Source organism: Elaeis guineensis, chromosome 5, assembly GCF_000442705.2.
Source record: "Elaeis guineensis isolate ETL-2024a chromosome 5, EG11, whole genome shotgun sequence".
Lineage (NCBI taxonomy): Eukaryota > Viridiplantae > Streptophyta > Magnoliopsida > Arecales > Arecaceae > Elaeis > Elaeis guineensis.
The window spans coordinates 43,941,634-43,956,388 of NC_025997.2; the positions used below are offsets into that span (position 1 = coordinate 43,941,634).

Consider the following 14,755-nt stretch of genomic DNA (forward strand, 5'->3'; position numbering starts at 1 on the left):
TATAAGTTTCTTTGGGAGAAAGAAACTGAGGATTAAGGTTAGAATTAGACATTGTATGATTGTGGTTGATGAGCCAAGGTTAAAACCTACTAGATTAATAGTAAGTCTGAAAAACTATCGGTATAGGGTTGTGGTTGGTGATTTCAAAAAAATCAACTGAATTTGTTTGTGAGTTCGAAAAAACAAACACACTATAATCAAGAAAGAATTATAGTACAATTCTCAAGAGAAACTTGGAGAGTGGATGTAGGAGTGGGTTACTCCAAACCACTATAAATCTTGCATATTTGTGTTGTGCTTGCTTTCTTGCCTTAGTTTCTTGCATTACTTATTTTCATCTCTTGCATAGCAACTTATATGTTTTATTTCTGCTACTATATATTGTAATCACTATACAATCATTTAAGTTAGAAGTACATGTTTATTAGAATTTTAATTTGATTAAAATTTTTAAAATATCTAATTCACCCCCCTTGAGTAGCCATACCTGGGCAACAATTGGTATTAGAGCGATTACTCTAATTTTTTAGAGTTAAAGATCTTATGGCTGATCCATTTGATTGTTTGTTAGGTGAATGATACTCAACTATTAGATTTTCTTTTTTCAATGGCACTAATAACACTTATTGAAAAACTAGAATAAAAATTTTTATTCAAGCACAAGACTATAACATGTGGAGTGTCATACTTAATGGTCCTCACACACCCATAATAATTGTCAATAATATATATGTGCCTAAATTCAAAAAAGATTGGAATGTAAATGATAAAAAGATGGCTCAGTTAAATGCTAAAGCCATCAATATTATTTATTGTTCTTTAGATATGCATAAGTTTAATAGAATATCAACTTGCATATTGGCTAAAAAGATTTGAGATAAATTAGAAGTAACTCATGAGGAAACAAGCCAAGTTAAGAAATCTAAAATTAATTTACTTATTCACAAATATAAAATATTCAAAATAAAACCGCATGAGTCTATTTCTGATATGTTCATAAGATTTATGAATATTACTAATGTTTTGAATGATTTTGGCAAAATCTATACTAATCATGAACTTGTGTGCAAGATTTTGAGGTCTTTGCCAAAGAAATAGGAAGCAAAAGTGATGACAATTCAAGAAGCTAAAGATCTCATCAAACTATCCCTAGAAGAGCTCATTGCTTCACTCATGACACATGAGTAGAACATGGCACAAAAGAAGGAAGAAGATGAGCCTAAGAGGAAGACCATTGCTTTCAAGTCCATCGCTAATCTTGAAGGAAGCGATGAGTCAGAAGAAGATGCAGAAGAAGAAAGTGAAGAGGATGATGAGGACATGATTCTACTTTCAAGAAAGTTCAAAAAATTTCTCATAAAGAAAAACTTGAAGAAGAAGGAAGATGAAGAAAAAAGACAAAAGAAAAATATTACATGCTACAATTGTAATAAGAGGAGATACTATATGTCAGATTGTTTCTTACTCAAGAAGTACCCCAAAAGAGTACAGAAAAGAGCAATGTTAAGAATTTGGGGAGATAGTAACACTTCAAGCTCCAATGAAGAAGAGGAAGCGGTAAATCTTTACATTATGGCTATTTTAGATGAGGTAAACTCTAAAAATTCTTTCTAATTTATTTTTATTAAATTATTAGAAATTTTTAATAATTTAATAGATGAATTTAAAAAGTTAAGACTAAAAAATAAAGAATGTAAAAGATCAAATCATTTTCTAGCAAATGAAAAGAATAAATTATTGATAGAAAAAGAAGATATCTTGAATGAAAAAAATATTTTAGCTAAAGAAAAGGATATGCTTTTTGAATGTGAAAAATTATTAGTCGAAGAAAACAAAAAGCTGAAAGAAGAATTTGAAAAGTTAAAAATTTTTGTTAATGATAAAAAAATTATTGAAATATCCATTGAAAAAAAATAAAAAATCAAGAGAAGAGATTGAAGATTTGAAGCTCATACTTAAAAAATTCACTTATAGATCACAAGAGCTTCAAATGATATTGAATAATCAAAATGTTATTTTCAATAAAGCTGAAGTTGGATTTAATCTCTTAAGAAAATAAAAATTTGTTAAGAATATATTCACAAGAACTTCACTTAAAAATCACTGAATTAAATACTTTAAATATAACTAAATTGATCATAAAATTTTAGAATGCACTATTAAAAGAATTGGCCATACATTAGTTAAATAAATTTAGATTTCAAAAGGAATCATGTGCTCTAATCTCTATGGACCCAAAATGGCTTGGATATCAAAAGTTAGAAAATAATTTTTGTAGATAGACCAAGCATCCAATTAAGTAAGAAGAGCTAATTTTTATAGATAGATGGCTTGAAATTGAGAAAATGGATGATGATGTTTGGTAAAAGCTAAATCTTCTTTATATCATACCATCATTGGTTATTGATTTTGATGATTTGTCAATGTGTGTAATGATCTTATTTTATGAGTTAAAAATTTTGAATATATTGTTTATTTACATACTCTCTTAATATTTTATATCATGCTATTTTGATTGTTAATTATCTAAGAATTCTAAATTAAGATAAGCTTGATTGTATAAGATCTTATTTGGATATGAAACTTATAAATTAGTTTCTAACATGCTTATAAGTAATGTTAAAATTTGCATATCATTATAAGACATACATTCATAAAAGGTTATATACTTGATTGATGTATATGCTATATGTGTATGCTATACTTGTTGGATTTTTGGATGTTTGTTTTTATTATCTTATATAAACCTTCTTGAAAATTAATTTGGTGCTTATTTGAGTGAATGTTATGTGTGTGTTTGATACTTGAATTAATCAAATATCTAGTTTAATACATAATCCATTCAATTGATAATTATTAAATCTTCTCAATTTTGAATGGCTTTGTTTGCAAAAGAAAGGGAGAGAAAATTTGATAAATAGAGAAAACAAATTGAGTTTCATTGAAATTTTGTCATAATGTAATATTTTTCATAATGCGATATCAATTTGAATATGAGATATAAAATTCAATAAGGATAAAGATTAATTTAATTATATCAAGAGTAAGCAATGAATGAAACTAAGAAATTTGGCATATAGTAGGGAAGAGCAAATTTTGAATAAAAAGTGAACTCAATTGATTATAATTTTAAGAGAGAGCTTGATGCTTTGAATTGTTAAAAAAAATTTACTTTATTAATTACTTCTTTTTAAGTTATCCTTTTTGATGATATCAAAAAGTGGTAGAAAGATGATGAGTATATGCTTAAAGGATTAATACTTAAGATACTTATTAACTTGATGATTGAAACCTTAACAGTCATTGATTTGAATTGATATATTTTTTAATATGAGTATATATAAAATATGTAATGAATTAAAGATTAATTAAGAATATGCATGAAGTAGAAACTTATAAGTATTTACTCTATCACTTCATAATTTAATTTGATTGAAATACATTATTTATTTTTATTATACATATACTCAAAGTTTTATCATCATTAAAAAGAAAGAGATTGTCGATCTTAGGATTGATTTTAATGATTTCAAAATATTGAATATAGATGATATTAATCATATATTTCAAGGATGATTGTAAGAGTTTTCAGGTACTTAAATTGAAGAATTTATTTATGAAAAAAATCTCCTTAAATTGGCAAGCTAAAGCCTTCAAGGAACAAAGTTTCATAAGTTTGGATGGCTCAATATAAAAAAAAATAATATTAAAAAGTTTTATGTCGATTCTGAAAGATTTTGAGTTGATTCCAGCATGTTGGCATGCTTGGCACGCAAACTGAGTCGATCCAGTAGAAGACTGAGCCGATCTAGTCTGAGTGGATACAGAAAATAGAAAATTAAAATTTTTGAATCTCAGACTGAGCTGATCCAGTAAAAAATTGAAGAAAAATTAAGCTGATCTAGCATTTAGTCGACCTAGTGAAAAACTTAATCGATCTAGTTACTGTAGCTGATTGTAACGGTTAGTTTTCAGAACTTCAGTCTTTTGCCCCCAATCACTTTCAATGGCTATTTTCTTTATTCCAATGGCTAGAACTCCTTCTCAAACGATTAGCATGTCTATTTAAAGGTGGAGAATCAAAAGAAAAAGAAGAAAAGTTGATTAAAAGAAGAAATTATTCAAATTTGAGAGCTCCATTGAATATCTCAGAAAAAAAGAGAAGAGAGGGATTCAAGTATTAATTTTAGAAGGCATTCAAGAGCTATCTTCTATAACTTCTTAAGCATCTTCTCAGCATTTTAAGAAGAGTTTTGAAGCTTCAAAAGAGCATCATTCAGCCTCTTCTTCATGCTTCAAAAAGAGTTTCTTTTTAGTTTTTCTTTTATGTCGAATTTGTATTTTTGTTTCTTTACAAATTTTTTTGAGATAAAGAAATTTGGGATTAAGGTTGGTCCGAGCCTAGAATTGAACATTATATAGTTATGGTTAGTGAGCCAAGGTTAAAACCAACTGAGTTGATAGTGAGTTTGAAAAACTAGCGGTGTAGGATTGTAGTTGGTGATTTCGAAAAAATTAACTGGGTTTGTTTGTGAATCTAAAAAAATAAATATACTATAATCAAGGGAGGACTATAGTAGAATTTTTAAGGGGAGCTTGAGAAGTGGATGTAGGAGAAGGTTACTCCAAACTACTTTAACTCTTGTGTGTTTGTATTGTGCTTGCTTTCTTGCCTTAGTTTCTTGCATTACTTGTTTTTATCTCTTGTATAGTAATTTATATATTTTATTTTTACTACTGAATATTGTAGTCACCACACAATCATTCAAGTTAGAAGTATATACTTGTTAGAGTTTTAATTTGAAATAATTTTTAAAATACCCAATTCATCCTCCCTCTTAGGTAGCCATATCTGGACAACAGTATGGCATAAGATTTTGGGAAGAGAGAAAATAAAAGAAAAAGGATTCTCTAGATTTGAATCTTCCCTTCATCTTCCTCCTTTTTTTCTTTAAAGATCTAAGAGAGTCTTCGAGATCCGAAGGAGAAATCAGAATCAACCATCAGGAGATATCTTCTGTATGGGAGCTAGTAATTCGGTGAAGATGCATGCCTCTGATTGAATCGAGGGCTTTGTGTGGATATCTGTAGAGATCGGATGCATATGTGGCTTGATGAAGATCTTATCAGATTATCATGATTATCAGATTGCGGTGAAAGGCTACCTGCATAAAGATATCGAGATCTGATCTTGAGTTTTTGATTATATTTAATCTGATTTAAATTTCAGCATCTTAAATCTTACATGTGATCGATCCTGTTGCATATAGATTAGATCTACTTTATGCATGTTAGATAAATTAAATTATTTAATCTAGATCAGATTTTATTTTGTCATGTTCAGAACTTTGAAAGTTAAAAAATCTGCATGTTCGGATTTCTCTATGCATATTTCCAGATGTGTGACATCCTTCACATTTGGTGTTGGTATATTGATACCTGCTAGTGGGGCGTTACACACTGGTAGTTTGATATCCTATCAGTTGAGATTATGCATTGATATTCGATACACTACTAGTAGGAGTTATATATTGATAGTTTGATACTCTACCATTAGAAGTTATGCAATGTCACTTAATTGAATTCATATTCTCGTTTGGCTATAGGATATAAATATAGTCATAGTTTATTGCTACGTAGATGAACATGATATTTAAAAAAATAATTTATAAATAAAATTTGAACTTTGAAAAGATTAGATCTGCATACTTATTGTTTGGATAATACTATATGTTTTGAATTGAGTTTGGAATTGATGTACCTTATATGTTTATTTTCAGTATACTATTATTGTTTGAATTTATCCAACTAAAATGTTCACTAATTACTGGATTGTCTAGCTAATTATCCTATGTTTTATAATTTTTACAGCTCTTGAGAATTAAGATGGCACGAGAATATATTTTGGAAGAGTGATTATAAATGGAACTTCAATATTTTATTTTTAGATTGAAAGTTATTCTGAAGCTTCATGTATGATCTTTTAAATGTTATGAAATTTTATAAGATATTAAAATTTAGATTTTAGTTAGTTAAATTTTAAATTTAATTTATAATATCGTGATATGATGTCTTGCATATTCATGAAAAAAATTTCTTTTGAATATATGGTACTTGCCGCAGCCATTACTTCGTGATCTCAGATCAAAAGTGCAACACTTCACTGCTATTCAATGTGTGGTGTACATTTATTAATGTGCATAGGAACTTATCCCACGTGCAGGTTGCTAATTTCACAACGTTAGATCAAAAGTGGTACGGTGGACCCTTGGCACGGGCATTCCCACCTGAGATGATGACCCATCTAGCCACTATTCCCCTTGCATTAGGCCCATGGGCTGACCAGATATGCTGGAGCAACAGGCGCATCTCTGGTGGATCCAATGGAGCTCCCACTCATCGTTTACTATTAGCAGGTAATTTTCAGCCCACTAGATATGGCAGCGGCAGGTTCCTTAAAACTGTTAAAAGAGAAATTCTTTGTGCACCGTGGAGCTGGAATTTTTTTTTTTTTTTTTCTCACGCCACTGCCTAGCTCTATGCATGAGCCAATCACCGCGCACGATATGCAAAGAATTTCTTACTGTTAAAATCTGCTGTTGGAAATGGGCCTTATCTGAGTTGCCATGTAAGTTGCATCTATTCAAAAGAGGAATCATTCGCTATGATCAAACATATTGTGATCCTTGCTCCCAAATAGTGGAGGATGTGGCTTATTTTTCAGTTACCTGCTCTTTCTCTAAGAAGTGTTGGCAGCTGTTGGCACTCAATCTCCATTTTGGCTACCCTCCTACCTCTTTGCTGGCATTGCATATTCTCATGTCTAATGCTCAAGTAGAGAGGCCGAAGAGGGCGGTCGTAGCATATACTCTTTAGTCACTATGGAATGCTAGGAATCTCAGGGTCTTTCAGCTTCTCATTATATCTCAGCAACAAAGCTGGTAAGAACTTCCGTTATCACTTGTTCCTATGTGCTGAATCAGTTTGGATGTTAACACAATCAAGGAACTGGGGATATTCTCATTCTGTTTCTTCATCACACTTGTCTCTTACTTTGGTTAGTTGGAATCCTCCAGCCCTTGGTGTTTTGAAGCTCAACTTTGATGGATCAGCTTTCCCTTCTGCTCTGGTGGTAGGTTATATTATTAGAGACTGTAATGGTCTATTGCTTAGAGATGTAGGCATGCGACTTCATCCATGTATGGTTCCTTTTGCTGAATTAGTTGGAGCATGGGCTTTTAATTGGCATGCAATCTTTTTGCTTCAGGCTAAGCAGGTTTGACTAGAAGGTGATTTTTTTTTTTGGTATGCTATACAAGGTGATTCAGACAGAGTGATAGCATGGATTAAAGCTTTTTCTTCTTTTTTTTCCCAAAGCAAATAACGATGTTTTAAAGGATCTAGCAGGATGGAAGCAATCAATGCGGCTTTGCATATTATCTCATATTTACAGAAGACAATCAGGCAACAGCAGTGCACAGCGAACCTAGGCCCTTCTTGCAATAATTTCAGAGCATTTTGATCTTATATATTTTTGCTGGTTTCTTGTATTTCATAATTTATCAGGATTAATCTTTTTTTTTCCCTGTAAATCCGCAGACTATCTTTTGTAGAGAGAAAAAAAAAAAAGAAAAACCAAAACATATCTTTATTAGTAATTGATCAAACTTTATTAAAATAAGATATTCCTCAAACCAGAACACGTCGTCAAGATCGTCGCTCGTTGCCTGTTCAGAGGAGAGGAACTCATGATGTCAGTTATGCACGTGATCAATCAAACACGCGTCAATACAGTACCAAATCTCTCCCTCATTCCATTGCATGCAACGCGCACGTCGTATCGGACCCATCGACGTGTCCAAATCGTCCGTTTCTTCCATCCAATTCCCCCTCCACGTCCATCTAGTCTAAGTCTCTCCTTCGCATGGACCCAAAGCCACTCTCCAACAATATCCATCCAACGGTTCCTATCACCCTATCAGACGGATCGCCTGAACAAAACAAGCCCCTTGGAGGAACACCAGAACGTCACTTCAACCGAACTCCATTCCTCTCCCCCTCCCCTCTCCAAAAACCACTCCAAGCCCCTCCTCTATCTCTCTTGCGATTTCTTGATCTCGAGATGAACGCAGGGAGTTTGGTGGCGTCGGCGGGGATAAACATTGGGCTGGCGCTTGTGGTGCTGTCCTTGTTCTCTGTGCTTAAGAAGCAGCCCTGCAACGCCTCTGTCTACTTCCCCCGTCGCATCGCCGTCGGCGACGACCTCCCCCTAGAACGCCGCTTCTCCCTCCGCCGCCTCCGCCCCTCCATCTCCTGGATCTCCCGCGCCTTTCGTCTCTCTGAGGACGACGTCCTCCGCCACAACGGCCTCGACGCTCTCGTCGTCCTCCGCCTCTTCAAGTTCGGGTAAATCAAAAGAGACTACTCTCTTGTCCAGTACAAAAATTGGTTATTTGTTTTCTGTTTTAGTTTAGAAATTTGTAATTGGAAGAAAATCGAAAAGGGGCCGGAATTGTTTTTGATAGAATGAGAACAGGGTAGGGGTTGTTCAGATTGGGGTATTGAGGGAGTTGGCATGAGAATAACTTCAAGAATCAGTAATATAAGGATAGCTGAAGAGAATGATGCAATGAGTTAAAGTGGCATTTTGAATATGGAAAGGAAAATGCTTGTATATAAAATTATAAAATCAAGAACTTTTGTGACCAAACAATCACAAATAAAATCAGAAATAAGCAATTTATTAGGAAGAAATTAGAAAATAAAACCTGGATCAGAGGCGTGCCAGGCACTGTCCTAAGTGTGTAATTGTTCTTCTCATGGTTAGAGGCATCGTACATGATTGGAGGCATTGTAGGCACTGTCTTAAGAATGTCATTGTCCTCCTGTGTAGGGTAGATGTCTCTAATGCTCCCAAGGTACAACTGATCTCTAGCTTAGCTTGGCTTCTCCTTGGCACATCCCAAGAAAGTGGAAGCTTATGATGGACTCCTTCAATTGCCCGAAATCAATATTTTGAAAGTATATAAATATGGAAAACATAGTAATAGCACTAATAAAAAGAGTCAATGAGTGAAGATAGTAGAAGAGAGAGAGAGAGAGAGAGAGAGAGAGCAAGAGATGGCTATTGTAGGGAGAGAGTTTTTTGATCTATATTGTACCAAGATCGTGGACCAAGGCCCTTATATGGAGGTCAGTTAGATAACAGCTATGTCCAGTTGCTAGCCTATAAAGGCCGTATAAGCACTCAAGGTTATTAGCTGTTATGGGCTAATAATGCCCCCTTAATGATCAGAAATTACTAGGTAGAATGATTCCACCATGTCGGATATAGGCAAAGCCAATAAAAACTCAATAGGCCAGCTGGTTCCCCATTAAATGCTAACCATGGTTAATTATGGTTTAGTAGGGAACCATTAATGGTTATTAAAGCAACCACACCCACTTGTACACATGCGATGCCCACCCTTTGGGACCTGCTACCCACTCACGCCTCCATATCCTCCCCACCACACGTGCCGCAGACCCCACCTCTTTAGCTCTCATATGGTCACCCCCACTACCATGGTGTCAGCTCCAACCTTGGCAGCATCACTTACCACTAGTGGTAACCTTTTTCCCCTACTAAACCATGGTTAACTATTGTTATCATTTAATGGGGAACTAGCTGTGGTGTATGGAGTTTTTTGGGCTTTGCCTATATCCGACATGGTAGAATGATTCTACCAAATAATTTCCTCGACCATAAAGGGCCCTTTGACCGCTAGCCCATTAAAACTTATGATTAAGCTTGAATAGATCTTGAAATAATTCAGATAAAGTCAAATCAATTAAAAACAAAAGATTGCTTCCACACCCATGCAGCTGGCTTAACACGCACATGCACAACATAGCTGGTAGAGCTGTGATGAGTGTGCGTATGCATGCATGATGAACAATTGAAAAGCTCACATATCCAACTAGATCCCATTTGTTGAAGTACTAAATACAACTCTACTTGCATTGGTTTTTTCAATGGGAAATTGAAGTTATTGAACTAGTAAATGCTTTCATGTTTGAAGTTTCCAACCAAAAGTCAAAAAATGTTTAAATAGTTAAATATTATCTAATATTCCTCCATAAAAATTAAGCATTAAATCTATAAATTCAACAAATATCATCACTTGCAAGCCACTTATAGTATGCAATAGGTGAAGTTTCACTTGGAGTTGAACCTCATTTGGTGTTAATTGTATTGACTTGAAGAATCCTTGGTGGACTAGACTTGAACTAGGTCCTTTAAAATCAGATTTCAACAAACCACACATAGTATGAATTAAATGAATCTTTAAGCAAATCAATGCTATGATGGTCTTGTGCTGATATCTTGCTTTTCCTAAGGGTTGATGGGGTAGCCAAACCTAGAGTCTTGATCCTAACAACAACTCCCACACAAGTGAGTTCTCCAATGATACTTGTGACTTAGTACCTCGCAAACAACTCACCATGGATCCATTAAGAGTATTACTCAGCTTAGAAATCTGCTATAAGTGCTCTAACCCAATCACTTAATCAGTTTCATTCCTACATATTGAACTTCCCTTGTGGGATCACCAGTCACAAAGGTTGGGTATTCATTGTCATGACCCCATAAAGGCTTAATAATTTTAGGACTTTGCTCCTAGATAAATCTTTTGTTGATTGACGTGACCAGTTCTTTTGTGAGTTGATTTAGATCTGAATCTGCTTAAGTAGAAGGTTGTTGGTCATTTGTGGAAGCTCTATGATTGAAACTAAACCTATGTGCTTAGCCAAAACCTCATTTGTCTGCACCTCCTAAAGAAAAATCCATCGTTTTAGGTTTGAATTTTGATCATCATAAGCAGTCTTGTCTAAGGGAAGGGAATAATGAAATAATTCAGAAAAATCAAATCCCAGTCTAAGTTTGAATTTCAGGTTTGATGTCATGAACTGTGCTAAATTCTCTTAGTAAGATTGTGGTTAGTGGCTTATGATCAATGCCAAATAAATTTCCATTTTATCATTGAATCAATAGCTTATAATTGATGTGCACATCAAGGTTTTAAAATTAAGGGGTGGAATTTCAAACCTTCAAATTAATAGCTTAAGCTTTTATGTTTTTTCAGCTTCAAATATCACTCAAATGGAATAGCAGTAAAGAAAAAAAAAGATAATAAAATTCTTAATGACTGCAACAATTAACTATCCATTAACTCATATAAAACAGACTCTAAAATCCTCTTTTGAAAATGTAGATTTCAGAAATTAATTCACAAAATCAATGTGTACATAAAACTGAAAAACAAAATTTCAGTTTATCAGAATTCAGGTAGTGTTTACCCAGGTTAGAAAGTGCCTATTCGAAACAGGTTATTTTACTGAAAATCTAGAGAGAAAAACCACATTGCCCAGTAATGGTCCTGCAAGTTGGGGATAGATGTAACTTTTGGTATTTTTGTTACACAAAGTGGCTGCCGTAGGACTTGAACCCATACCATTGCACTTGTCAGGCCAAGTCTTTTACAGTTTTACCATTACACCAACAATGACACACTGAAAATCTGGAACAGTGAATAGAAAACCTAATCTATTGTAGATGTTTGCTAAATCATAATTTGTACTTACTAAGATACAGAATGTGCTTTTCAGAGACAGTTTTCTGCATATTCAAATTCTGGATCAGAAGACAGTAATATAATGTTTTTTTGCTTTTAGGAAACTATAGGCATAAACTATAGGGGCTATCAGAAACGGAACAATATAAGACAGTAACTGTTTTGAAATCCATCAAGACTTATAAATCAGAAAACTGATAGGAATTAACTGTTAAAATATCAAGATTGTTATGAAACTAAATAATGCTCTTAGACTGTTGGAGGTAAATATTAATAAAATTGGAAAATCAAGAATTTGTGTTATTTCACAAATAAAATCAGAAAGAAACATTCATAGGTAAGAAATTAGAAAATATGGGAACCTGGATTAGAGGCATGCTTTGCTCTAAGAGCATTATTACTCCTCTCATGCTGGGTAGATGGTTCTACTGCTCCCAAGCTACAGCTGATCCCAGGCTCAGCTTGGCTTTGGAGTAAACGAGCACATAGAAGGCTTGACCTGATTGACTCCTTTAGTTGTCTGAAATTAATATTCCCACAGTATATAAAATAGGGGGAAAATAGCAGAAGTAGCAGAAAAAGTAGAGAGCAGAACGCAGAGAATGGGAGATGGCTATCAGGGGGAGAGAGAGCTTTCTAATTTATATTGCGTCGACAGGTTGGACCAAGGCCCTTATACAGGGCATTCCCATGCATGCATGTGCTGGGAGCATCCCAAAAGCCCACAAATCCAACTAAATGCCATTGGTTGGAGAAGTATTAAATGCAACTCTGCTCATAGCCTCATATTAATTTTTCCAATCTGATATTAAAGTTTACTGTACTAGTAAATGCTTTAATGGTTGAACTTTAAATAATTAAATATTATCTAACATATGACTAAATGTACGATGTATTAGGTATGGGGTTCTCTCATTGGTCCAATTAGTTGCTCTTAGTGCAGGAATTTTCCCGGCAAAACCAACAAGGATGGAGCCATAAATCTGATTGTTTTGCTGGTGGAAATGGGGCCTCTGAGTTATTTTCTTATATTTATTGATGAGAAACTGAACCACTTTTGACAATAATGATAAACTTTAGTAGTGTTTAAGCTATAATGTTGAAGCCTTGAAGGTTTGCAGATTTTTTTTTTTTTTTGAATTAAAGGAAGAGTCGTATTTGAAAATTTGTATTATAAAATTATAATTGGAGTCATACAATTATATGAAAGATGTGCTCTTCTTTCTATATATTTTTGTATTATTATGTCTCTTCCTTGCATTTTGTGCATATTGATAATTCTCTGTGTTAGTAAGAAGCATTTTTTTGCTCAAAATAGATGTGATGTATCCTTTGGTGTACTGATTTGTGATCATTTGTTTATTATGTAGAATTAAATTTTTTACAGTTTGTTCTGTAACTGGATTGCTGATACTTGTACCTGTTAACTACACCTCTGAAAAAGGTTCATCTCAAAGTACAGTTTCACATTCCATGGTTCCTTTTACAATATCTAATGTCAGAAGAGGTTCTGACAGGTGAGTCTTATCATTTTTTTACATGACATGGTATTACTTAGAAGCTATGTTATACCTCACTAGTTGTCATCATGTTCTAATGCATTTCTCTCTCATAAATGATCACTTCTGGACTCTTTATGTGATTATTGCCCAACAAAATCATTCTTTAGTTGGTGGGGATTCTGTTCATTTTCCTGTTATTTTTTCTATCTATGATCATGTAGTGATTAATGTTTGGGAAAAAACGAATAAATATATGCTTGATGTGGCGCCATTATCTATGGTTAAGTTACCATATACAGTCCAACAGGTGCTTATAGGTCCTTTTCTTGGATGGAAATAGAACTTTGTGCAAGAATGTAGATGATTGTCAAAAGTTTTTGACGTTCCTTTTGTGACTTCATAGTATATTAATGTGGGTGCTCTTTCCTGTTGTTACATGTAAAATTCTGTCAATTATGAAGTAATATATGCAGTGTGCTTTAATACATAATTAACTAGTTATTTACATTTTTTTGTTGTTTTGTGGTTATAGGCTTTGGGTGCATTTTGCATGCTTATGCTTTATATCATTTTATGTGCTCTACTTGTTATATGAGGTGAGCTCTAACCAGTTTAATTAAACTGTAGTAGTTACTTTCCTTTTCTGAAGATTGTTAGTTATTTTGATTGAAATGATAAATTTTAAGTTGCAGTTGTGCAAGTTGTGTATAATTAGATATATTATGTTTTTTATTGTGATTCTTTATTTTTCATTGAAGACATCACTTCATGCTTTTGTGATCTCTTACAACATGCAGATTTCAAGCTGATAGAATTGTGAGTTTATTTGTGACACGTGGCTATTATTGAATGTCTATCAATGTTCTATGTCACCATGACTTTTTATTGGAATTGAAGTTATTCATGATCACCATAACTATAACAGTTGTCCATGTCCCATCATTTGGAGAATAATAGTTGTGCATGGTATTTATTTATAAGAGAACAACCTAATAAATGTGTGTAGTACAAACTATATGTCGGGTTTCGATAGGTGAAGTGCATGCAGAAATTTCAAAATATTTTCAAAACGGCAACGGAAGTATAGATTAAAACAACTTTTAATCTAGCATGCGAAGATCTAATCTAATCACCTACAGATCTAGTTCATATCATGAATAACAAGATGAGAATATGCATCTGATTTCAAAAGAATAAAATTGAAATAAGTCGGTGATTGGATTACCTACCTGAAGCGCTAGACTTCTTTTTCAGATCAGATCTGGAGATGTTTACAGGTTCTGTTGAAGCCGCACACACGTCCGACCTCTACAGATACACAAGGCTAAAGTAGATCGAAACGTCCGAAACCATCGAGGTGCTAACTCTCTTGCGGATCTCACTCCTTCAGATTCAGATCTGATCTCCTTCTTTGACTGTCGTAGAAGAAGACTCGCAGATCAGCATGTGAATACCTTTCATACTGAATCGGAGGATCCAGAAGACGACAGGAGAACTCCTTTCTCCCTTTCTTCCTTTTTCTCTCTCGCTGATCTCTCTTTTTCCTCTCTAGGGTGGCTGACCAGGAGGAGGTGGGCGTGTGGATTAGGGTGGAAGTAAGAGGTGGGGCGGCAGCACTTAGATCTAGGAGTGATCTCC

The 14,755-nt window shown here is 33.9% G+C and overlaps 1 protein-coding gene across 8 annotated transcripts in view; it reads left to right on the plus strand.

The window, feature by feature from the left end:
• The first annotated feature begins 8,111 nt into the window (after positions 1–8,111).
• Positions 8,112–14,755, plus strand: part of LOC105033375 (CSC1-like protein At3g54510) — a 161,963-nt gene continuing 155,319 nt past the window's right edge. For 5 of the 8 annotated variants that reach the window (XR_012141515.1, XR_012141516.1, XM_010908142.4 and 2 more), the window contains exons 1-3: positions 8,112–8,406; positions 12,986–13,132; positions 13,650–13,713. Coding sequence is in view for 6 of the 8 variants with exons in the window: in XM_010908142.4 (XP_010906444.1) it covers positions 8,123–8,406; positions 12,986–13,132; positions 13,650–13,713 (495 nt within the window). In the remaining 2 variants the exon portion in view is untranslated. The remainder of the gene's footprint in view (positions 8,407–12,985; positions 13,133–13,649; positions 13,714–14,755) is intronic. The other 3 variants (XM_073257926.1, XM_073257927.1, XM_073257923.1) reach the window with 3 other exon arrangements.